General features: G+C 42.3%; 2 protein-coding genes across 3 annotated transcripts; one reads left to right on the forward strand and one right to left on the reverse strand.

Annotated features, from left to right (window-relative positions):
• Positions 1-376: 376 nt before the first annotated feature.
• tfa (transferrin-a) lies at positions 377-15954 on the forward strand. 2 transcript variants are annotated; one of them, XM_088914473.1, is made up of 17 exons: positions 377-500; positions 1019-1170; positions 1669-1771; positions 2680-2871; positions 4127-4262; positions 5241-5296; positions 5420-5583; positions 6176-6329; positions 8121-8287; positions 8888-8984; positions 9724-9750; positions 10834-10989; positions 11796-11946; positions 12442-12509; positions 12672-12862; positions 14012-14195; positions 15795-15954. In XM_088914473.1, exons 1-17 carry the CDS (start codon positions 461-463, stop codon positions 15836-15838), a joined length of 2082 nt encoding a protein of 693 aa, XP_088770599.1. In that variant the 5' UTR covers positions 377-460; the 3' UTR covers positions 15839-15954. The 2 variants fall into 2 exon arrangements, with proteins under 2 accessions (XP_088770599.1, XP_088770600.1); XM_088914474.1 differs by lacking the exons at positions 12442-12509; positions 12672-12862; positions 14012-14195; positions 15795-15954 and having other exon boundaries at positions 11796-11950.
• A 2626-nt stretch (positions 15955-18580) lies between these two features.
• srprb (SRP receptor subunit beta) lies at positions 18581-22510 on the reverse strand. The gene is made up of 7 exons (XM_088914475.1): positions 22320-22510; positions 22014-22108; positions 21655-21732; positions 21154-21236; positions 20903-21039; positions 20530-20584; positions 18581-19393 (listed from the first exon to the last, which is right to left on the reverse strand). Exons 1-7 carry the CDS (start codon positions 22432-22434, stop codon positions 19177-19179), a joined length of 780 nt encoding a protein of 259 aa, XP_088770601.1. The 5' UTR covers positions 22435-22510; the 3' UTR covers positions 18581-19176.
• Positions 22511-24770: the final 2260 nt, after the last annotated feature.

The raw sequence follows: 24770 nt of genomic DNA on the forward strand, positions 1-24770 counted from the left end.
ATTCTAAAAAGCAGTAACAGTATCACCGAATAATACAATAATTGGCCTCAATAAGCTTCTGTATAAATGTGATGAGTAATAAACGTTTGGTTTTGGTGGCGTTAGATTTAGAGACGAGGAGTAACTGCGAGTCTCGTCCGACAATACAATTATATAAACCCAAGCAAAATCTGTATATGAGATTTTTCAAAAAAAATATTTGGTTGGTGCATATTACCCTGCTCTAGGTTAAGCGCACGGTAAAAATCATCGCGTTTTTTGAACAGCCATGAAAATATCACATGGGAATTTCCCTCGAAGGGGAAAGGGTCGTCCGCTTCACCCCCCTCTGCAGACACACAATGACCCCCTGAATGGCCATCCCACCGCCCGTGTGCATAAAAGCGCCCTGCAGCGCGTACCTCTGCCTGCTCCAGCTGGACGCGCGAGATTGCTGTATCCGTCGCCCTTGACCGTCACCATGAAACTTGTCCTCTGCTCCCTGGTGCTGGGGTGTCTCGGTAAAGCGCTCATTAACTTCATGAAATGATAATAAAAAAGCTATTATCATAATATATATATATAATTAGGTGTTATATCGATTCTAATAAATTTAAGGTCTGAGCTCACACAATTACCAATTGCCAATAATAGTAACTATTATTACTGCTGAGATATGCATTTTAAGACACAAATCAACTTTAAGTGTCAGTTCAGCAGATTGACTCACGTATTTTGTATCTTACCGTTTCGTCTATTTCAAAAACTTTGGATTCTGCTATTAAGAAGAAGTCAGTATTGTATTTTAGCTTTCGGAAACAATGACATCCGAGTTGGGGTGTATTAATACATTAATCAATAATTGTTTATTAATAAATAATTGTATTCTGAATTGGTTCACATTCCAGTGTTCCGCAGGCTGTTGTTGTCTACAGATTTGTTTTAGATTATGCAACATTTCGACCATTATGATATGTCCCTTTTTAATATTTATGCAAGATTTTTGTGAGTTTCATTCCTGAGTATTTTCGTGTTTTAGCTTCTGCGCTAGCGGCTCCTCAGTCCCAGCCAGTCCGCTGGTGTCTCAAGTCTGCGGCAGAGAAGAAGAAATGCGACGCACTTGTCAAGGCGTCCCCCCGCTTCTCCTGTGTGCAGAAGAGCTCCACGTTGGACTGCATTAAAGCAATTAAGGTATTTACGCCCTTAGTGTCAATATCTTCGAGTGTGAGACATGACTCGTTTTTCTATTTTATTTTTCGTACTTTGTTTCTCCACGGTTCCGTTGCGATATATCATGTAATTGGTTCTGTGGTATTACTGTTAATGGATGGATCAGTGTTTTTTTTTTAACATGAGTATGTTTGTCTTTCTATGTATTTTTCGTTGTAAAATGTTAAAAGATTGTAAACGGTCTAGCTGGATTCGTTGGTAACTAATTGAAACGGGGATCTCAACCACATGTTTCTTGAAAGAAGCCGGGGCAGCCGGTTAAATAACACTCCCACTCCTCTTTGTGTACTGTAAATAATCTGTTGAATATTGAAGATGTTATTTTTTATTCTTTGAAATTAAAGATGAGGAGTGTTTTGATTAATTTTACAGAAGGCGAGAAAATAGTGGTGAAATTTCTCTAAACCACAGAAATAGACCAAGTCCTGAAAGAACAGTACTGTCTTAATCTCTGTACAGGAAGCACATGCTGATGCTATTACCCTGGATGGTGGAGACGTTTATGAAGCTGGTCTCAAAAACTACAACCTTCGACCAGTCGTAGCAGAGGACTACGGTCCAGGTAGGTGAAGTGACATCAAGCCAGTTTCAGTTAAATATTTTTTTTTTGCCAATTTCATTAAATTTTGAACAAAACATAAACCGTATGAAAGTATTAGTAAATAGTGAATTATTATTAGATCATAATAGTAAAAGCCCTTCAAAAGCTCAGAGAATACGAGAAAGAATAGGTAGAAAAAACTCAAAGAATTCTGAATGTGCTAAGGTATGCGGAAGCGCGATCGCGTATAGTGAACATAGTTTTATATGATCAGAAAGTAATTCAGCTGTATTCTTGTAAAGAGCGGCTTCTGTAGCCGAATACAGTAAAGAGCGATTTAAGCGAATCCCCGTCTCTCTCCAGATTAACTAATAATTTAGGAATCGTGTTAGACTTTAATAACACCAGTAACTGTTATTTTTAAACCTTATTGTTGTAGTGTTTATATTGCAATAATTCGGTAATTATTCGAATGTCCCTTTTTTGTTCTTCAGCGTTAGTACTGCTTATGGTGTTTTGTTGGGTTAACTGGTGTGCAAAGGCTTTAGAGAGCAAGACAGTAGTTCTTCCACATGGAGGTAACCAGGTGAAGACCTAAATCTGCATCACAACCAGACTGTGCATGCAGTTTAGTTCCAGCTAATCACAGGGTGAGAGCCTAGTAAAGAAAGGTGTGTCATCAGCTCGAAGACGCATTTATTCTGATTGATATATAAGCAGTTGATTTGCATTTCAACCAGATTAGCAAAATCAGATGCATATAATATAATGCAAGCACAATCACCAGAGTGCTTGGAGTTTTCCAGGTCCGGGTCTAGCAGATTCTGTCGGGATTTGTCTGGGAATGTTTTCTGTTAATTGCTTCCAGCGATGTGCAACACATCAGGCTCGTGGCACACTCTCTTCCCACAATCCATTGCTTCTCCCAGGTTCAGACACCTGTTACTATGCTGTTGCCGTGGTGAAGAAGGGCAGCGGGTTCAGCTTCAGTGACCTGAAAGGGAAGAAGTCATGTCACACAGGTCTGGGCAAGTCGGCGGGCTGGAACATCCCCATCGGTACCCTGGTGTCCATGGGCCTCACGGACTGGAAGGGAGCAGAGGATGAGCCCATTGAGAAGGGTAAGAGCCAGCTGACACAGTGCTACGTGTCAGGAGAGGGAGAAGTCCAGGCAGGTAGGGCAACAGAGCAGGAGCAAGTGTTAGGCCTCTGGACTCTGGACTGGAGGCTCATGGGAACAGGTCCTGCCTGGGGCTCTGCTACCCTTGAGCAAAATATTTCACTCAGATATGTATACAGCAATGTGCAGCCCCACCTGGATGATGTGACAGCAGCCATAGTGCACCAGTACGCTCACCACACATCAGCTAAAAGTGGGGAGGAGAGCAGAGTAATGAAGCCAATTCATAGATGGGGATTCTTAGGAGGCCATGATTGGTAAGGGAAATTTGGCCAGGATGCTGGGGTTATACCCCTACTCTTTTCGAGAAATGCCCTGGGATTTTTAATGACCACAGAGAGTCAGAAATCAGTTTTACATCTCCTCCGAAGGACTGCGCTTTTTTACAGTATAGTGTCCCTGTCACTATACTGGACACTAGGATCGACACAGACCACAGGGTGAGCGCCCCTTACTGGCCCCTCTAACACTTTTTCCAGTAGGAACCTTAGTTTTTCCCAGGAGGTCTCCCATTCAGGTACTGACCAGGCTCACACCCACTGAGCTTCAGTAAGGTTGCCAGTTGTTAGTTGCAGGGTGATATGGTCGCTGGCTTTTTAAGCCACATTTACCAAGACAACAGAGGTTAATCAGTCAGTATATCGACATAACCACATTAGAATGCTGCGAGTGCTTTTTTAAAATCTCATTCATAACTGTCTAGCAAACAATAAGAGTCAATATACAAATGAGCCTGAGTCCAGTGATGTACAGTAAATGTCCTGTAGAAGCGCACTGTGGTAACCTCTTGTGGAATTCAGATCAATGTGACAGTGAGGCAAAGGATTCTACATCTCCCCATTCAAGAACTTAATCCAGTGAATATAAAGAAGACTCCGTGGATGGAAAAGTTATTTTCTTCTTTATTACTACTTTTCAGTGTAGAATTAAGCTGTGCTTGTGCTTACGTACAGTTCCCTACTCAACATATAATGTTAGTGGCAGCTATATTGAGTGTATTTTCTATGCCAGTAATACTTTACATCATATTATCTGGAACACTTTCAGCGTATGCTAATGAGGGAAAAATACTTACCGCAGTAAACCCCATGTCTCAGAAATAGCATGAGAAACTAGACAGGCAGTATGAATAGCTCACAGTGTGTGGAGTTATCTGCTTCAAGCCCAGTCTCATTCTGTTTTTGTGTCTTTTCCAGCTGTCTCTAGGTTCTTTTCGGGAAGCTGTGTCCCTGGAGCAGATAAATCTCTTTACCCTGGGTTATGCAGCCAGTGCAAAGGTGACTGCAGCCGCTCTCAGAAGGAGCCCTACTACGACTATAGTGGAGCGTTCCAGTAAGTCTCACAGCACGTCTGATCTGTAGCCATTTTTATCATTATTGAATTGTTATACAATGGTTTAGATTGCAAAAGCAGAATCTTGTATGAAATCGTATTTTATGATCTGATCTGTTTTATGATTTCTTTATCTTGTGTGTTCTCCCCAATATGATCTCATTATTACTTTTTTATGTGGTCGCACTTAATCACAGTAGGACTGGCGATTTTCAACTTTCCTGTTATTTCTTTTCACACTTGTGGTGTTTTGTGTCCACTGTGGTGCCAATCCACTGGGGTGCTGTCTACACGGAGTTTGGACAGTGTGTTTGTCACGGACGTCCAAAGGGACTAACCGTGGAGAGCAGGAGAGTGGAAAAAGACCCATATGCGTAGCGGCAGAACGGAAAAAAGGCCCGGGCTCGTTAGTGCAAAGAGTTCAGGAGTGCTGTGTAGAAACCTATGCCCTCAGGTAGCGGACGTGGGGCGACCTGGTGCTAGGCGGGTCTCAGGACATCCAAACGTCAATGCTGAGCGAGGGCAGAGTGCAAGACCCGGAGATATATAGCCCAAGGGAAAGAGAGGGACCGGAAGGGCAGCAGGCAGGAAACTAATGACAGGACAGAGTAGGAGCGCCCTCTGGCTGCAGAGGGTGTGACAGTGTTCTCCCCTTGTTTGTGTGGGTGCCTTCCAGTTTCCTCTCACAGCCCAAAGATATACTGGTTAGGTTAATGGGCTTCTGGGAAAACTGCCCCTGGTGTGAGTGCAATTTGACTGGTGTCCCATACAGAGTGTTTGTGGGTCTGTGTGAGTGCTGTGATAAACTGGCATCCTGTCTAAGGTGTATCCTGACTTGCGCATGTTGCTTGCTGAGATAGGCTCCGTCTCCCCTGCGACTCTGAATTGGATGAAGCGGTTAGAAAATGGATGGATGAAAGTATTTTTGTGTCTTTAAGCGGTTTTTAATACTTAAGCTATTATCACTTCTCTTTTTAGATGCCTGAAGGACGGAAAAGGAGATGTGGCATTCGTGAAGCACCTCACAGTCCCAGGTAATCACGCACTGCCTGACACACCTACCTTTTTGTGAAATGAAGCATTTCAGACATAATCCAGTATTGTTTTACACAACATTGTATTATTGCAATTAATTCATGGCCTTTCAATCATGTCAGATTCTGAAAAGGCCAATTATGAGCTGCTGTGCAAAGACGGCACCAGGAAGGCCATCAGTGAGTATGCGTCCTGCCACCTGGCACAAGTCCCAGCACACGCTGTTGTCAGCCGAAAGAGTCCAGCCTTGGCCGACAGAATCTGGGAGAGTCTTGAGGATGCCAAGGTATAGTACAGTTCATTTATACTATGTCACACAGTGGATGAATGCTTTCTTACATGTTGAGACACTCAGTGACCATGTGAGAGAACATGCAAACTCCACACAATATGAGCTCCCGTTCAGAATTTAACTCAGAATACAAGATTACCAGTGCAGTGGACTGGTGTCCCATTCAGAGTGGATTCTGCCTTGCTCATGCTGCTTGCTGGGATAGGATATGAGTCCCCTGCGACCCTGAATAGGAAATGTTTTTTTTTCTTGATTCATCATACAAATGTTCAGTATTAATTTTTTCCTTGTGGTCAAACATTAGATGTAACAATTATTCTGAGTGTCCTATAAGCGACCTTGATTCCCTTGTAATTGTTAGATTATTACAAAATCTGTTCTTATACTAATTACAATTACATACTTATTATAATTCTAATTAGTGGTTAACTGCTGTTCTGAGTATCAGGTGTGTATCTGATCTGCCACGCCAGTAAAACACTTTGAATTGTGGACTGTGACATTGTAGAGGAAAATGGTAGTCTGAATGGCAAGTCCTCAGTCTGAAGTTTTCCAACGTTCGTGTTATATTATTGTGTCTACACAGGGCAAATTCAGTCTCTTCAAGTCTGATGCATATGGAGGAAAAGACCTGATGTTCAAAGACTCCGCACAGAAGCTGGTTCGCCTCCCTGAGACCATGGACTCCTTCTTGTACCTCAGAGCGGAATACATGAGTGTCATCCGGTCCCTGAAGGGAGGTGAGCAAGACAAGCTGCCTCAGAGAGAGTGAGAGAGAGTGTGAAGTGTGGGGCCCCCTCACAGACCAGGATTACACTAAATGAGACAAACACCCCATAGAAACTCTGCACATGGAGTTCTGTAGAAACATCCTCCATGTGCAGAGAAAAACTCCTAACAGCGTGTGCAGGGCCAAATTTGACCAATACCCATTGCTAATAAAGACACAGAAGAGAATAGTAAAGTATTGGCTACACCTAAAAAGCAGCAACCAAAACACCTAGCACCACAAGGCCCTGCCGAGCCAAGAGCTGAGCCCAACAAAAAGACCTCTGAGCCAGCTGGTCCTGATGCTCACCGGCCTGAGCCACACTGCTGCTACAGAACCAACCACTTCAAAGCACAGACCAAACAGCAATATCTCACACACTAGGACACACAAACACAACATAAACTGGAATACTACAGAACCTTAAACAGACAATACACACTAGCTGAATTTTTGACATAGATGAGAAACAGCAAAAAGAAACAGGCCCTAATATAGTACAGACTCAGTGACCACAGCCTGGCCATAGAAACTGGCTGACACAGGCAGACCTGGCTGCCCAGAGAGGGACAGGCTGTGCTCCCACTGCCAGCAGGGAGAAACAGAGACAGAGGTGCACTTCCTGCTGCACTATGACAGACATTCTGGGACTTAACAAACATTCTTCCCCAAATTTACTAATCTAATCCCAGAATTCTCACACCTGCCAGAATCACAACAATTCCCAATCCTACTGGGAGAAGGGGGAGGGAACTCAGTTGAACTGACAGTCCAGTATGTGATCTCCTGTCACAGTGAACAGTGAACTTGTTTCTCAATAATGCTCCATATGTTTGTATGTAAATGTATTATGATGTGTCTATATTGGAAATGTCTAGATTTTATAGCCATTTCCAATTGTATATATAGACATATATATATTATAGACATTTTCTAATTGTATATACTTTGGCAACACTGATTTATTCATTGGTCATGCCACTAAAGCTTCTTAAATTGAATTGAGAGACAGAAGGAATGCCCTTTCCCTGAATCTTGTCTTTGGGTTATGAATCAGTCATACACCAGGTGGCAGCAGTCAGACACACAGCGTCACAGTACAGGAAGGCACAATATACTTAAACACACAAACTGTAATCCAGTACTTAATCCAGATTAGTCCAGAATAAAATGATTCCGAAGTAATGAGGGTGCTTTCGGAAGCTTTGAGATATCTCCGTCTCATCTGTGTAAAATGGAATGTATGCTGGTGCTACAAACGAAAGGAAACCATTGAACCTTTCCAGCCCGTTTGGTAGTTAGTAGCTAACTGATTCACGGATCCTACTCAGCTGTTGGGAGAGACACGTTTTTAAAACACGCACCAGTGTCCTGATTGCAAGACACGCTGCCACTTTGTCTCAATATAACATTTGTTATGGTCAATTTTGTCTGCAACAAAATTTGCAGAGCTTAGAGGTCAGAGGTTAAGCACATCGGCATGGGGAGAGGGGTGATTAATTTATAAAGACAAGCAGATTGCATTAATTAAAATGAATAATTATTTCACGGATGCATTCACAAGTACATAGAATACAACTGTGCCAGCTGCTGTGGAGGACATCCAAGTTAAAAGGCTTTCACTACATACAAAGCTCTCAGTGATCGCTGGCAGCTACTGTGTCTCTCAGAGCTGCACTGCATCGCCTGATGAATTCTGATTGCTTTGCCTGTTTTTATTTTGTACGGAGGAGCAAACTGACACGCTGCTCTCGTCCTGTAGAGACAATGGGCAAGTCCCGCTCGGGGGCGGTGCAGTGGTGCACAACGGGTCACTTCGAGATGAACAAGTGTGACGACTGGGCCATCAACAGCGTGGCGGCCAAGAGCCGCACGAGAGTGGAGTGCGCGAGGGAGGCGACGGTGGAGGACTGCGTGAAGAAGATCATGGTGAGCATCCTCCAGGGGGCGCTAGAGGTCCTGGGGGTCTCTGGATTCCCAAGTCCTGTGCTAGAAGCCTTTGAAATTAGAAAGGAATTTTTTTTTTCTCTCAATAATTTTGTGTAACAGAAAACCATCAAATAGATCCAGACCAGAGATAAAGATGATTTAATCTTGACGTGTCAAGAGATTTATTTTGATACCTACACAGACCAGTTCATTCAGGCACCCTGTTCCTTGCTTTATGGGGAAGAGTAGTTGCTAAAAACACAGAACAAGTAGGGAGCTGCGTCAGCATGCGTAGGCTGCAAAGGAACAGGTAAAGGCTTTTTCCGCGCTGAAAAGAAAAGAGACACAACATTTTGGCTGAAGAAGGCTCCACAGCCGAAATGTTGTCTCTTATCCTTTCAGCGTGGAATAAACCTTTACCTGTTCCCAAAAATACCAAACTACTGGCAATCTCATCGGAGCCTTGGCCATCAACCTCTTCTTGGCCTTTTGCTGTATGGAAATACAGTAGTTTGTCTAAAAAAAAATCTTAATTAAAAAAAATCTTAATTGTCACCTGCACTTCCTGTCTCGCTAAATGACTTCCTGTTTCCTTCTCAGCGTGGAGATGCAGATGCCATCTCTTTGGACGGAGGGGAGATCTATTCTGCAGGGAAGTGTGGCCTGATACCCGCCATGGTGGAACAGTACGATGCAGGTAAGATGTGGGCATCCAGTTCATTGCATCTGTGTAGTTTCTCCATATCATCATTACAGCATGGGTTATCATGGAGCATTCAGTGTAAATCAGTAACAACGACTAATGCTTTACAATGCAGGATATTAGCATTAAAACAGTGATCACTGTCAAACAACAAGAGGGTTGAAATGATCCAGGCTGTTAGCGCATAATTAGCTAAGAGTGTTGAAAAAAATCATTCAGTAGTTCATCAGTTGAAACACATACAGTAGATAAGGCTTCATACATTACAGTCATGCATCAGATCCGAGTTCAGAATTTGTAGGCAGTGAAGGAGTTGATTATAAAGGTAACTAAGGAGGTTAGGGGTTGCTATTTGTTTTTTTTCAGTTGTGCATGCGGGCTCCAGTCAGGGAAGAGATAATTCTCTGTAGTACCTGTGCTGTTTGATTGCTGGAGTTTTGTTGAAATAAATTGCTTGTGACATGCTTTTGGTTTTTGGCTTTGGTTGCTAACAACAGCTTTGCTATTGAAATTGTGGCGTGCAGAAACCCTGCTGGAAGGAGAAAACTTTTAGAGTACCAAAATAAACAAAAGAATAAATACTATTTTGTGCTAATAGTCAATATTGTCCTATGAACAGTCTGAGAATCTTAAACACTTCAGGTTAAGTCAGCTTCAAGAGAGGATTATATTAAGTGTAGAATTTTCTAGGTACTCTTTCGAATACTGACTCCTTTTCTGTTTCTCTTTACAGATCAATGCAAAGTATCAGGAGCGACAGGTAACATTGTCAGTTTTCAAATGATTTATTAAAATATGCAGTTTAAAAATGCAAATGATGAATTGATAACTGTGAACAACAGAGCACAGAGAACGTTTGCCTCAGTATAATTGAAAGCATTACGGTCAATTGAGCATGGAAGAATACTTCCCATCTTGTGCAGAGTGTGAATTTAAAACTTTAGAACTGTGCTTTCAGGGCAGGAGAGCTTTACATTACAAAGACTCCAATTTACAGGGGTATTTCAATGAAGAAAGAAACAAAACTCTTGGCCGGGGGGACCTTTAAGGAGGCTCAACCAAAAAAGACTCTCTCCTGTACACAGGTTGAGCTCTGTAATAACATGTTCGAACCTGGGTCATGTCACTAGCCAATCCTTACCATGTGACATGCCAGGCAGTGGGATTAGTCTCCCAGGCCTTTCTTGGCTCTCAGGAACACAGCGACTCCTATGGCCTTCTTGGCTATTGTTGGACTGAGGTGCTGTTGGTGAGGGACACACTTCTGATCCTCCAGTAGGGGCAGTGCTGTTGTGATTTAGTAAAAAAGGTGTCACAGGGGCTATTCCAGGTCAAGTGGGTGCAGCCAAGATCACTGGACATTCAAATTGTAAATAAAAGTGGTTATAAATAGGTAGGACCACTAATATTATTGTTTTGTTATGAGCCTGCTTGGGCATGGCATCTGTTCATAGTAACACCTAGTATCATGGTTAGAGACGGCTGTGGTAATCGTCAAGTCATACAAACACACAAACATTTGTGCATTTTTGTACATTTCTTAATTTTTTTATTTTTCATTCAGATTGCTGACAACAATGACCTGAAAATCAGTTTATTAACTGCTTCCCCTTAAGGTGCCATAATTTATTTTGTATTTTTTCTCGATATGGCATTGCTCAGTATCTTCCCAAACTGCATAATAAAAAAATGAAATGCCAAGCTGATTGCCAAAGGAATTGTCTCCTCTTCATCTAAAGAACATTTTCAAACGTGGCTGTGATGGAGGTCTTTTTTTACATCTTATAAATGTGTAGCCAAAGCTTCTGCATACTCACTCAGCTCTTTTTCTCTTTATTATCAGGCTCTTACTTTGCAGTGGCTGTGGTAAAGAAAGGCTCAGGGCTCACCTGGAAGACTCTGAAAGGAAAGAAATCATGCCACACTGGAATAGGACGCACTGCAGGATGGAATGTGCCCATGGGTCTAATTCATAAAGAGATCCACAGTTGCAACTTCTGTAAGTGCCCATCTGTTTATATGTTTCATACAGATTCCCTGAGTGAAGCCTCCCATTTCCACTGTTTCATCTCAGCCCCTAAAATTTCTGTTTCTTGTCATTGTCACAGTCTGTCTCTTTGTGAAACCCTTTCTCTCCCAGTATCAGATCATTTCCTGTTTTTAGGCTTATGTAGAGGCATTGTTGACTGGATTGCTGGGATTCAATGACTACCTCACATCTAAAACAGCACACTCTGGCTTTGACATTTCAAGGTTTATAAGTGACTGGAGACAAGAACTCATGAACGGAGAGCTACTGTTCCAAACTTTAAGTGGTTAATTAAGCTTTTGACCATACAAGCTTCTGTTTTAAGATCATGAGACACGTAAATACTAAGTGTGCAACAGCCTTCACTTCATGATACCTGCTATCCAGTATGAATAGCACTTCTGCTGGAATTCAGGAGATGAAGTGCAGAATCTAGTCCTGGTTGTTTGATCTCATTGACATAGGAAGGTGTTTCTCAAGCTGGTTAGATAGGCAGATGACATTGATATGTGTAGGATGACGTTGACTGCAAAATTGCTAACAGAGACGTTTGTGTTTCAGCAGCAATACAGACTGTCTGCTTCTGCAGTCTAAATTTAAATCACATGTGAATGATAGATTTTCAGCCTAAATTACTGTAATACTTTCCAACACCTCACTCTCAAAAGGACGACTGAATTGGTCTGCTGAGAAGCGTAACTGAGTTTGGATCTGAACATTTGACGTCACGTGGGTCTGTGTGCATTTGCTAATGAATTGGCATTTTTTTCTAACAGCGGAGTACTTCAGTCAGAGCTGTGCTCCCGGGGCAAAGAAAGGCTCCAGCCTCTGTGCTCTGTGTGTTGGCAGCGGTAAGAAAGTTGGAGAGACAAACAAATGTGCCGCCAGCAGTGAAGAGAATTATTATGGATACACTGGTGCATTCAGGTAGGGACCGGCTGACTGCTTGAGCAAAACGCTTATTCAGATTCTTTTTAAGCTCACACAGCAGTAAATTGTAAAAAGAAGGTTAGCAAAGTCCTGGCCATTAAGCCAAAGTCCAGATTTTAGTGCAATACTGCTTTCTAGGCTGTTATGCAGTAGTCAATAAGTCCTGTGTAAGCTTGTTAAAATCTGCTGTGTTTTTGTGCACTTGCAGTCTCAAGCATTCTCTTTTGTACAGCTGCTATCTTTTAACTGACTTGCTGCCTCTCTTATCCAAAATCCTGTTCATTTAACAGTTTGTCCGCCCCCATTGACTCTGAGATAAACAAGGTGATGCTGTACAAAATTAAGAACCTGGTGGTGCAATGAAGGGAGAAATGTTGTTTTTTCAGATACACTGAAAATACTATGCAGTTTAAAACAAATAAGGAGGTGGAAGTGTTAGAATATGTGGGATCTGGTTGTTTTGTACTCCAGCCTTTCATTTCTCTGGCTCAGGTGTCTGGTGGAAGGCGGGGGAGATGTTGCCTTTGTGAAGCACACCACTGTGGAGGAGAACACTGGAGGTGATACCCTGCCCACGTCCCATTTTAAACTTCAGAATCTCCCTTTAGAGTTGCTAAGTGTTTAAAGTGTAGCTAAAAGTGTTGCAGCTGAATTTCACATTTGAGAACTAAAATCGTATTTGCTTTTAGTAATATGCACTGCCTCCTCTTTATTTCCCCAAGGCCATAATCCTGCTGACTGGGCCAAAAACCTGAAGGCATCTGACTTTATGTTGCTGTGTCCCAGTGGGCCTGCAGCCACTGCTGCTGTAGACCAGTATAAAACCTGCAACCTGGCGCAGGTGCCCTCCCACGGTGTCATGGTTCGCCCAGAAAGCAGAAGCAAAGTTATCGCTTTTCTGAATGAACAGCAGGTATGATTACCACAAACTATCTGAAACCTTTGATCATGAAAGCCAGTGCCTAAAAAAAAACCTATTATGAATGACTTATGTTAGTCTGTACATTACAAGTTGAAATTATGGGTTCCGTAATTGTTGTACACTGGGACTATATCAGAGTTTTAGTTGGCACCCCAGTAAAATGCTCATGTTGAAGCCTGTAAGTAATCTGTAAAGAGAGATAAATGTTTCTTAATATAGCCTAGGCTGGCACAGAGGACTCAAGTACTGCTGTTGTTTAGCTGCCTCTGTCTGAACCAGCTCAGCCCTGGAGCAGCTTTGATTGTTCATTTTGAAACTGACAATAGGTGCAATTTTTCCCAGGTTTAGAAAAGTACTCTCTTCTTGAGGCCAGTGAGCACAAAAGATTAAGCATGCAGAACTTCCAAGTGTCAAGTGAATGTCATATCCTTAATACTCAGGGGCTCTAACAAAAAGTGTTTGGAGGGAGCATTCTGTAGTCATAACAGTAAATAAAATAGCAGAACAATTCTCATTGCTAATCCAAATGCCATTATCTTTATATTGTGTCAGTAGCTTGTTGCTTTTGTATACAAGGCCACTACTACTACAGTAGGCCAATTCCTTCCATTCTCCTGTGGATCTACAGAGCAGTAGATCATATACTGTACATCAATTTACTGTATGTAGACTTGGAACAATTAATTTTCAACCAAATGTGGGCAATTTAATTAAATCATAATTTGGAACACTAACCTTTCCCCCTAAAGAACCATGGTTCCTTCAAAGTTCCTTTAGAACCATGTTTCTTTAATTGATCAGTGACTGACAAGTATTGATTTAGGTTTTCCAAGATTTGCATTCCCTCTGAGATCAGAGATAACGCTGCTGCTCATACCCATTTTAAGTTAGATTCAAAGACAAAATTGACTGTATTAGATGTAACAATATTGCACATTTCTAAAATTAAGTTTAGTTTTTCTTGACACAATACATAAATGTAGCTAATAGCTTTTGTGTCTGAAAACACAAAGAGACACTCCTTGAAGGCAAAGGATCCAGGACAGTTATTACCACATAATAAACCTCCAACTTGTTCTCAGTTAGTGGAGAGAGCCTGGCAGCTTAAAATCAAAATATTCTGTTTCTGTCTTTCCACAGGAACTCTTTGGACGGGCCAAAAAAGGAAATTTCACTTTATTTACATCAACCAACAGCAAGAACCTTCTCTTTAAAGACACAACGCAGTGTCTCCAAGAGGTTCCCCTGGGACAAACCTCTAAGGATTTCCTTGGGCCAGCTTATTATGATGCAGTGACAAAACTCAGCAGCTGCGAAACCTCAGGTGAGGAGAAGCCAGGGAAGCTTGTGGGTCCAAATACTTCATACTGTACGTGCACAGTATGCTCAAGAATGAACCGCGTGCACGTTGTGAAACAGTCATTACTTATAGTGCAAATAGGAATTGTGTGATTAAAATGCAATCCCTGGACAGCAATAAAATCATTGCCCCACTACTTTAAATGTTTTTAGCCCTTCCCATAAGAATTAGACATGCTCAGTGGTTTACCAATTTAAAATAAGTGTTACCCCAGAACAGCAGAATCACAAATTAATGTAAACTGTATATTGTTGCTTTAAGTACTGTAAGTCGATTTTCTTATTCATCGTGAAACACACTGCAGTGTGAGTGGCTAGCTCCTTGTCTGACACTCTGATCCTACTCTTCTGAACCATGATCCATAAGGTTACACAGACATATGGGTCATGGTTCAGAGCGACTGAGTGACGTTTGTTCGCAACGTGCAGTGTCATCACTCAGGTATGATTCTCACGCAAAATAGCTGTTTAGAAGGCCTTCCTCACTAACCCATTATGGTTTTTTTTGTGGGTGACAAACATTGCAAATCTGTCTTCTTTATAAACTAAAGCAGGGATGTAAAGCAGAAAGCTAGTTACCTAGTGTACACAAACAAAAACAGCTTGTTTTTTTTAATTCTGAGGCAGTGAGAATCCCACCCTTTCATTGGGCTGGAGTCAATTCATAATTAAACACAGTCATGGCAGCAGTTGGTATTCGTGAAGGTTTCCTCCTCAGATACCACCTGATTAGAGCCCTAACTCCAATGTCTGCGATGCCACTTTGCCAGGAGGGCCAAGCAGAGCAAGAGTCTCAATACATAAACATAGTATCTTATTTTATGAAAACATTTTTTCAGAGATTTAGTGTTTTTATCCAAGCACACATGAAAGGCAAGTGAACACTGTAGTTAACTGCTCTTGTAGTTGCCCATGCTGTTGTTGTCTGAAACAGGGTTCCAAGCCAAGAGGAAAACACTCTGGGCTCTTTCAAGAAAGTTTTAGTTATGTTTAGCTGATAAACCTCTAACAAGCTAAATGGACATTGCTGCCTCTCACTCCTGGGGCCTTGGGTTGAATTCTAGACCCGGAGTGCTATCTGTGTGGAGTTTGTATGGTTTCCCCATGTTCTTGTAGGTTTCCTCCCACTGTCCAAAGACATGCATGTGCGTTATTGGCTTCTGGGAAAATTGGCCTTGGTGTTAGTGGGTGTCATGCGTCTATGTGTGCCCTGTGATGGACTGGGGTCCTGTCAGGGGTGTATCCTGTCTTGCACCTGTTGCTTGCCAGGATAGATTCTGGCTCCCCTGCAACCCTGAACTGGATAAAGCAGTTTAGAGAATGGATGGATAACCAACAGCAGCAGGACCAACAAAGCAATGGCTGCCGTGCAAGTGAATAATACAGCAACTGAAGGGAAGCCATCCATGATAGAAATTAGTCGTTTGCGCTGCAACTGTTTTTGTCACTGTGCTCATGTTACACACTTTCTGTTGCTGATGTTTTTTTGTGGGGGGGTTGCAAGACCCGTTTTTGTATTTTTCTAGGGAACCTTGTCTTAAATTACTTTTCCTTTCCAATCCAGAACTCGTGAAAACCTGCACATTCCACACCTGTCAGAACCCTTGAAGTGGAGCCGCACCAACCCTGCAAGAAACCACTCCCGTAAGCATCTTGGAGTGGTTTGTATTGCTGAAATGAGTTGTCTGGTAGAAAATAAAAAATAAAGCATTTTCCAACACTTATCTGTTTATTTGTTGTACTCATTCTTTATGGATCTAAACAAAATTACTTTTTTTTTCACCAAGGTTAGTTTGTGCTCTATTAGAAGCAGAAGAAATGAATCCATTTAAAGGCCTGCGATGTACAGAATGTTTTTTTGCTGTATATGGAACTAAACCTGCCTTGAATATCCTCCTCCAAAACACCATGGAAGTCTGCATGCACCTACAAGTGCTGAGAATGGTAGTGCTTCATATTCTCGCTCCTGCATGCTGTCGGAGATGAATCTTAAGAGGTCAATTACACTTGGAATGTGCAACGTGCAATGTTTGCACTTTTGTTGTTCGGTAAACATACTGCACAAAGACGTTTTGATTTTTAAAATTCACAATCAACCTAAAGTGAGCCATCTGTAAAGTCACGTTCATCCCCGTGGATAAAGCATTGTTTAAAACTATTCCTGGAGCACAAGGGTTAGGTTTTTGTCAATTAACACCTTTTAATAAACTTAATGGGAAGATCATCAATTACTTCTATATTGTAAGATGAGCGATAGACTACCAAGATGGAAATTAGTGGTTCTAATCAAATCTTTGCTGTTGAGAAATTGAAGTCCCACCCATTATTGCAATGCATTGTGTGAATAAATTAGATTGTGTGCAGTTTTACTGCTTCAATATGACTGGGGCCTTCATCAGACAGAGTTCCAACCAGTATGAGGAGGCGAGAGTTGGTAAAGAACATCAAATAAAGGTAGGAACCTGTAACAGTATTGAAGGTGCAATCCCGATGGGATCTACATTATGATTTGTAGAACCTGACCTCATTCTAAATGTACTCTTTGCAGAGATAGAAATCCACTGTATGTGAGATTTAGGAATAACAGAAAGGCAAGGATAACTTTGTCAAAACCAGAACATGTACAGTACACATGCACAATGGCTAATGCAATGACCAAATCTTAAAACTATGCATTCATGGTAACAGTAGAAAGAGGATGGAGCTGTACTCAAGGGACAAGACCTTCCTGCAAATGCTGAACTTTAAAGCACCACAGGGAGGGACACACTTTATGTGCATCTTTTTGGGTGTTCCCAGAAAATGGTGTCTTTCGTAACTAATTAAAACTCATTTCAAACCTTCACCAAACTGATCTGTGACCTGTTACATCTTCTACATGTAAACAGAGATGAAAAAGAGTTATGTTGATACTAATAAAGATCTGAACTGGAGGCAGCTTCAAAGTGCTTACACAGCAGTGCTGAGGGGACGAATGTTGTAAAATCCTCACAAAACGGAAGATAAACAACAGTGAATAAGGAACCAACCAGTTAGAGGTGCATGCATTCAGGTGTGGCTGCTTTCTGTTTTAGCTTTAAACCCAGTATTTTTGTGTTGATAAAGTACATTATTTTTAGAATCAATGGTTATCACAGAGAGAAAGCTGCTTTTTGTAGCACACCAGAGCATGGAAGATAAAAGAAATGACATATTGTCAGGCATTTTAGTTTCGGTTAAGAACCGAGCAGCTGAAACTTAATTTTAAATACACCAGTACACGCTGTTATGACATTATAAAATATAATGTTTACAAAGTTTCTATTTCTACAGAATGCTCAATTTACAAATAAGCATCCCATTAACGAGCACCATAAGGTTTGGGTGCTGGTGAAGCCATATGATCGTCATATTTATACATGCGTTTGACTCTGCACTGAAGGTGCCATATTCGTATACCTTTCCACTGCAACAGAACTGGCTTCCCACATTATCATAAAAAAAACCCCAAAACACAGATTTTAGGTGGAATAATACTAAAACAGAATTAACTAAAGCAATGGGGGAAAATCAGCCTATTAAATAACTTCAGTTTCAAATAGATTCAATTATTTCAAACATCAATTATTTTTACACACCCAGGAGAGGTCAGTGCAGATTTAGTTGACGGCTTCAAATTGTAAGTTTTATTTTTTCATTCAATGGAATGCCACTCAAGTGACCTGCATTGTCCAAAGAGTAAAAATTAGGTCTTTTCTGATGAGTAAATAGATTATCTATTTTAAATTCTGTGATGTCAGAGACAAGTGATGGTTTTAGATAAGCTGCAAATGTCTCAAAAAGCTAGCTGACAGACCTTCCAATGGACTTCAGACTTTCCTTTACCCAGCTCTTTTTACACACTCTACTTTTCCAAGCAGACTAGTGCACATCGTCAACATTGAAGGTTCTCCATGCCAGCCTATGTACAGTAGTGCTCTCAGTCAATACCCGGGAGAAAGCTCCACTGCCACTTGGCTAAAAGGGCAAAAAGAAAATGTGAGCCTTTCCCATTCCTTCAACACTGCGTAGTTTCATATCATGAACACCAGAGGGTGAACGTTGCCATCCAAATGTTGGTGCTTCTTAAGCGTTAATGAAACAATAATCCAGAAAACGTCCTCAACACATACAGTACCAAGATATTAAAGAAGTGGCTGAGGTACATAAACCTGTTCAACACCACTCAGTACTGTAAGTCTCCTGCATATCTGTGTGTACACTTACTTAAGAGCACAATAAAACGCCAAAGTATAAAAAGTCTTACAGCATCGCCACCCCCCTACACAACAGACAATCATTCCATTATTTATAAACTCACAAAGCACATGCTTTAAACTCTGAAAACAATTTATTTCAAAGATTCAAAGAGAATGACCCTCTAGCCTGAGACTTGGCAATAACCTAAGAGAAACATGAAAAAAATAAAGCCTTTACAAAAAAGGAATCAGACCAGCATAAGCAGGCGAAGACAACGCGAAAATGTTGTAATACCAGCCTCCTCTGAAGAAAAGAATTGCAAATCAAATTTTTCTTTTTGAACCTGCTTTGCTAACATGAGCTAAGGCTGTACAGATATTTGAAAGACGACAGTGATAAGGAGGCTAAAGCTAACCTTTTAAAAACAAAAACATTTTGGCGCTTCGGATAGTCTTACTGCAAGGCAGGTAGACAGTCAAGCTTTAAACCTATGAGTTTTAGGCAGCACTTTAAAATTAACAGCTCTTACCGACGTGAATTTCATAGCCACATTAATATGGTTTCTTAGACCCCTGACAGAAAAGGCATACAAACGAACAATGCTCCTTTTATTTTTCCAGGGAGGCTATTTGGTGAATCCAAAGCTGCCCAGGGTCAAGGGCACAGAGCAGGGCAGGGCACTTGGGCTCCACCCGCGCGCCAGGCATGGCTGCAGCAAGGCAGTCCTCTCAGGCCAGCTTGGCCAAGCATATCTCCAGTCTCTCGACATCGGCCTGCCCGTCCTCGCCCTTGCTCCCCCTGGCGCTGCACTCCACAAACTCCACCTTCATGGGCAGCTGGGAGAAGTCGAACTCCTTTCCCTTCCGGCCCAGCGGTACCGTGCCCCCCCCAGCAGACCCATCCTGGGAGCTCAGAGCTGCGGACCGTGTCACTCGCAGAGTGTTGCTAGGGAACAAGAAAACAAGGGCTCTTTAGAAGCTGTTCGGTGTTCTAGAAGCCCTGCAACTGGCTAGAGAACAGCTGTTCACAACGGATCTTTTGTACAGAAGCCTGTAGTCCAAAGCTATGAATTATAAAGGCGTTCATAACATATCGAGCAGATCCACAGTAAATTACTAATTTCCAACCGTACATCAGGGACTTGATGAACGTAGCACTTTAAATTTGTCCTCATGATTTTACTAGTAAACACTCCACTAACAATTTGGATGAGTTGTGTAAGTCAATTCTTACACTTTTCCTTAAAAGAATAATGCACAACACTCTCCTGCTTAAGATCACACCTTTTCAGAAAATGCTGTGCATGCTGTATTCCGGGTTCTTTGCAAACGAATCAGTAGCTTTCAAATAATTGTAATTCTTCATTTAGAAAAGGAACTTCAAACAAGCATAACTTGTTTTATTATACAAACGAGTCTCCTCAGTCTCCTCACAGTAAGAATAAAAGAATCTTTTTAGTTTTCAAATCTACATTTTAATAAAAGAAGAAAGCCATCAGAACAGTGGGAAACAGCTATAAATGGTTTGTCTATAAGGGATTTAATGGTGTAGAGTGCAAAATTTACTATTTACTGAGGTGTGAACAGAGCAATACAACCTACCAGAACAAAGCAAGTAGCTACACTGACCCTTCCTCTGCTTGCACTGGAAGCTGTTTGATAAAGCTAGGCAAATTGTACTGCCTCATGTTTTATACTCAAGATTTAAAGGTATTTTCTCATTTGGAGGGAATTTAACACAAATGAGATGTCTTCCAACCTTTCAAATGTGTTTATAAAAGGGAAAGTTCTAATACAAAAACAAAATATTTTGGAAAATTTAATATTTCAAACCAAATACGGACGATCTTGGTAATAGAAGAGATGCTGAAACAGAGCACTGACATTCTGAGGGACAACATTTTGCAAATGTTTGACAAGTTTCAAATTAAGTTAATCAGTTCATCTGAATTCAACACAACAAGTGATCTGCACACTATCTTGGTGCCATGAAGCAGACTTCTAACCACAATGTCCAGCCCACTTGTGAGCATGACCGTTCGACGAGGGTAGAGAACTGAAACTGCACGCAATTATACTCACAGTTCCTTTTCCAGCTGCTGCTGAATGAGTTTCGCTGACTTTGCCATGGTAACATCTGGAGAGAAGACAAACATCTGTGATTTACAATTTCCAGGTCTATATCCATCACATCTCATTTGGTCTCACTGTTATTCGTCTCATAAACTGAACTCAACATCTACTGATGTGTGTTAAGGTGTTATGGGCAGATGTGCTTGGGGGTGCCGTTTATTACTGGCCCTATGTTTTATATTTAGAGTGACGTCATACAATTGTACGAGCTCACCAAACCAAACTCCATGCAACTGCTTGCAAGGGCAACAGTTTCCACGGACACGAAGGTTGAAATGATCTCCCCACTGTGGAAAACGAGAAAGGTGTCTCATCCCAGTACCTTGCTTGTTGCAGGCAACCACCAGAGCTGGGGCGTTCTTCACAACGACGCTGTCAGTCAGCAGGGAGTAGAGGAACTCTGCCACGTCCCGCACCTCCTTCTGGAAAATGGCGCTGTCCACTACAAACACTATCACCCTACGGCCAGAAGCGGTGATCAGAAGCCAGCCTCGCTCAGGTCAAAAAAACCCTCTCCGCTCCACCCCAACTCTGTCGCCTCTTACGTCACGATCAGTCAGTCCTTCTCCTCACCTGGCAGAAGACTTGAACTTCTCTATGTACTGAGGTCTCAAGCTCTCGTGGCCCGGGAGATCGATCAGAGTCATGCCAGCTCCCTGTGAGGAGAGACAAAACAGGGCTTCAGGTCTTATAGCAGACCGTAAGACCAACACACCACCTCACGTGCTCAATAAAACCTCCAGTTGCAAAATGGATACAGTAGACCCACAGAGATACAAACACCGTGGTTACATACTGGCCATGAATACACTTCTCACTCAGGAGTGGAAGTGTCCAGTTGTACAAAACTGCCAAATCAAAGCACAGAAAACTGGATATTTAAATATAAAGGCAAAAATTACTGTCTACACCAAAACATTTTTATTTGGGTTCTACACAAGAAAAATCAAAAGACATAATAGAACTCAAACAAACAGCAGTTACAAATCACTAGGGAGAAGCTCTAAAGACTTCAAATATATAAAATAATTATGCCTATGTGTGAAATAATGTCGCTCATGAAGATACACCTACCCGGTCACTTTTAGTCCTGTATATTGCAGTGCTGTCTGTGATGGAGGTTTGAGTCTTCTTAAATTTCCCGGTCAGCAGCTGCAAAATTAACCAAATCAGTCATTCGTTTACCAGACTAAATACCGTTTTATTCATTAAACATGCCGCGTTTACAAAATGTAAGCTCATTAACGCTCCCCATAAAGTGCGTCTTGCCAGCCTACGATGTGCAGAGCTTTTCTTGTTTGGGATTCAACGAACAAACCCTAAGCGCCAGGGGTAAATAACGCACCGATCAGTCGTTTCGACACTTTCTAAAGCAGCCCGAGTGAAAACACCGTGCGAGAGCCACATCAGCAGACAGCAGCTGCACCACTCACACGGCTGAAGAGCAGCGTCTTCCCCGAGTCGCAGAGCCCCGTCAGGAGAATAGCCCTTCGTGTGGACTTTCTACCCCACAGGATCTTCATAAACACTGGAACACAAAAATAAAGACATCAGACGGCGTTAAGTTCTAAACCGCCCCTGATCCGTTTTTTTAGCCCATAACTAGGCTACAGTGAGACTAGCGCCAGCAATATCTGCGCAGGACCCAATACAAGCGCTTCAAGACCGGGGTACGCTGTAACTCCGTTGCCGTGGGTGTATTTCGGGCCTGTTTCTACTACATTCCTTCTTCTACTTACCTATAGTGAGGACAACTAATAACAGGGAAACGATCACCCCGAGTACAGCAGGGTCTTGTGCATTTAGCTCCTTGCGGATATAGTCTAAGTAAAGCTGAAACGATGTTCCGTCCATGTCGGTAGCCACCCTCCTGTCGCTCGATCCTGCAGCTCTGTGCTTCTCAGTGAACTGAGCTGTCAGTGCTTGCGAGTAAGACACGTGGACGACTCCTCTGGAGCATGCGCCGCAGCGCTGGAATCCAAATACCGTGTCATCTGTCCATATGGTATCGGTCTAAACGATGCGGACCGCACTATGGACATCTTTCCCTATTATTATTGTAATTATACAAAAGAAATAGGGAGATATATTATCATATCTGCATAATAATACAGTCTGTACAGCAATGTATCACGAGTTCATACATCATTACGTATCCTGGAAAGTTTTGGGGCGCGCGTGCGGATTTCTGAGGGGATTTTGGGGGTGACGCTGAAATGGATACGACACCGGCACCTGTACGGTCCAGACATGAGTGGATACCCTGAGGCAGAACAATAGTTTGAAATGGCTTTAGGATGGAAACTTACACGCTTCACTTGTGCTACATAGACCGCCAGATTCCTAGACAATTAAATCAGTCAAGAATGTAAACACAATTTTTACCATGCCACGTATCATTTAAGCCTTTTAATAATAGTGTATATACATTACTAAGCAACACAGAATAAATGGCTACTTATAAATAATGGTTGAGTGAAAAAATAATGTAAAGATGCAGTGTGGTTTCTGATGATTTCATGACACTTAAATCAATAAATATTCAGCCGAAAGCTAGCGCTCAGTTTATTCGTTGTTGATTCCGAGTCTTTCAATCAGGGCGGCTTTAGAAGTGCATCAAAGGCCACAGCAGGCGCCGAGGCAGCAGGGAACAGGCTGGGGGACCAGCGTGACTCCCCGGTCACAAGTGCTCCTCGTGATGGCGGCTGGCTCCGCTATCTGCTTTCCCGGAGCTCTTGAGAGGCGGCTGGGTGCACAGGCTGATAACACAACAAAAGCTCCATTGTGACCTCCTGCCTTTCTGCTCTCTGCTCTCTGCTTTCCGTTTTCTATTTTTTCACCCACTACTAAGCACTTTCGAGACTGAACTTTTAAAGGTGCTATATAAAATAATTATTCACAACAACAACAATAAGCAGGTCAATGAACGTCCTCATGCTTTACTTGTAGCCAAGAGGGTGACTGTGAAGTTACACATGGATAATCTACTGTAGCAAATGCAGGTTCTTGGGCTTGTGCTTTGCTGCTCCCACCCCAGTTCAACCCTCACCGGATGGGCTTGAACCCGGGTCTCCGGCATAACTCAGCAGGGGTAAAGAATACCTTTCTCAGCCTGGGCAGCCAACATCCCTGTTACGTGCAGGGGCGTATTCATTACACTACTTACTTGATTTGAGCCCTATTGATGCGATTTATGAGATGAGCTGGGATGATGTGCAGCGCAGAGTTCTCGGAGACAAGTGGACATGCTTGTCCAGGCTTGTCCATGAGAGCACTGGGACACAGTCCCACGAGACAGTGTTTTCAATCTGGTGCAAAGAATGTGCTGCAGATCTATGAGTTTGTATTGATTCCAGCAAAATGTTTCGACATGCACTTGTCATTTTCTATTATTTGCGAAGTTGTTTGAAGGTACAATCCTTTTAAAATACTGTAATATCAATACAAAATTGAAGAGGTGCCTTTGTATTTTCATTTGCAAAGTGCCACAAGCACAGGGCAAAAGGCAGGGGTACTTTCTGCTCTTGCGGTGAAGTGGGTGTGTGTGTGTAAATTATAGATGCCAGTTGCAAGGTGGAAGGAAATCAGGAAACCCAGACAACATATGCACTGAGACCGTGCAAACTCCACTCAGAAAGTTCGCACCCAGAACACAAGAGGTGCTATGCATTCGCGCTAACCGCCACGCGACCCGCCTTCCCCAGCATTATTTTTACGGAATACAAGTAAAATACGCGCAGTCATGCTGGAAGAGGGGCAGGAGCAGAGCTGTGCACGCCACACTGAATTCCTACAAAACGAACGTGCGAACAGCCTTTCGATCCTGTTGCTGCTGTGAATTTGCCTCCCGCATTCCAGGACTAATGAACAGGTTGGCTGCGTTATTAGCATTCCGAGCCAGTGGTTGCTGGGATATCTATTCCCCTCGTATTGCGAGAGATGAGAGCGAGTGCATTCCAGTGGCAGGCACGGGATTCGGCTCTCACAAGATGCTGAAACAGGTAAGGCTTGTTTTCTTACATCTCCCACTCCTTTTTCGTAGATTTTAAAGGAAAACTATTTTTATATTCATTTTTAAATTGGAACAGGTAAGGGGTGTTGCTTCCCTATATTTTACACGAAAATGTGCGTTAAACGATACGGTATTACCTGGTAGTTACATAGCTCGGATGTACAGTTCACGCACGGTA

The sequence above is a fragment of the Atractosteus spatula genome, chromosome 4 (assembly GCF_055471065.1).
Source record: "Atractosteus spatula isolate fAtrSpa1 chromosome 4, fAtrSpa1.hap1, whole genome shotgun sequence".
Lineage (NCBI taxonomy): Eukaryota > Metazoa > Chordata > Actinopteri > Semionotiformes > Lepisosteidae > Atractosteus > Atractosteus spatula.

Excerpts from the sequence above, each read along its gene's own strand:
- srprb (XM_088914475.1), bottom strand. The coding sequence starts at position 22,434 with ATGGACGGAACATCGTTTCAGCTTTACTTAGACTATATCCGCAAGGAG. Across the intron at positions 21,040-21,153 it reads AAGTTCAAGTCTTCTGCCAG|GGTGATAGTGTTTGTAGTGG; the intron begins GTGAGGAGAAGG and ends TTCTGGCCGTAG. Across the intron at positions 20,585-20,902 it reads GGTTGCCTGCAACAAGCAAG|ATGTTACCATGGCAAAGTCA; the intron begins GTACTGGGATGA and ends TCTTCTCTCCAG.
- tfa (XM_088914473.1), top strand. The coding sequence starts at position 461 with ATGAAACTTGTCCTCTGCTCCCTGGTGCTGGGGTGTCTCG. Across the intron at positions 1,171-1,668 it reads ACTGCATTAAAGCAATTAAG|GAAGCACATGCTGATGCTAT; the intron begins GTATTTACGCCC and ends ATCTCTGTACAG. Across the intron at positions 8,985-9,723 it reads GGTGGAACAGTACGATGCAG|ATCAATGCAAAGTATCAGGA; the intron begins GTAAGATGTGGG and ends TTCTCTTTACAG.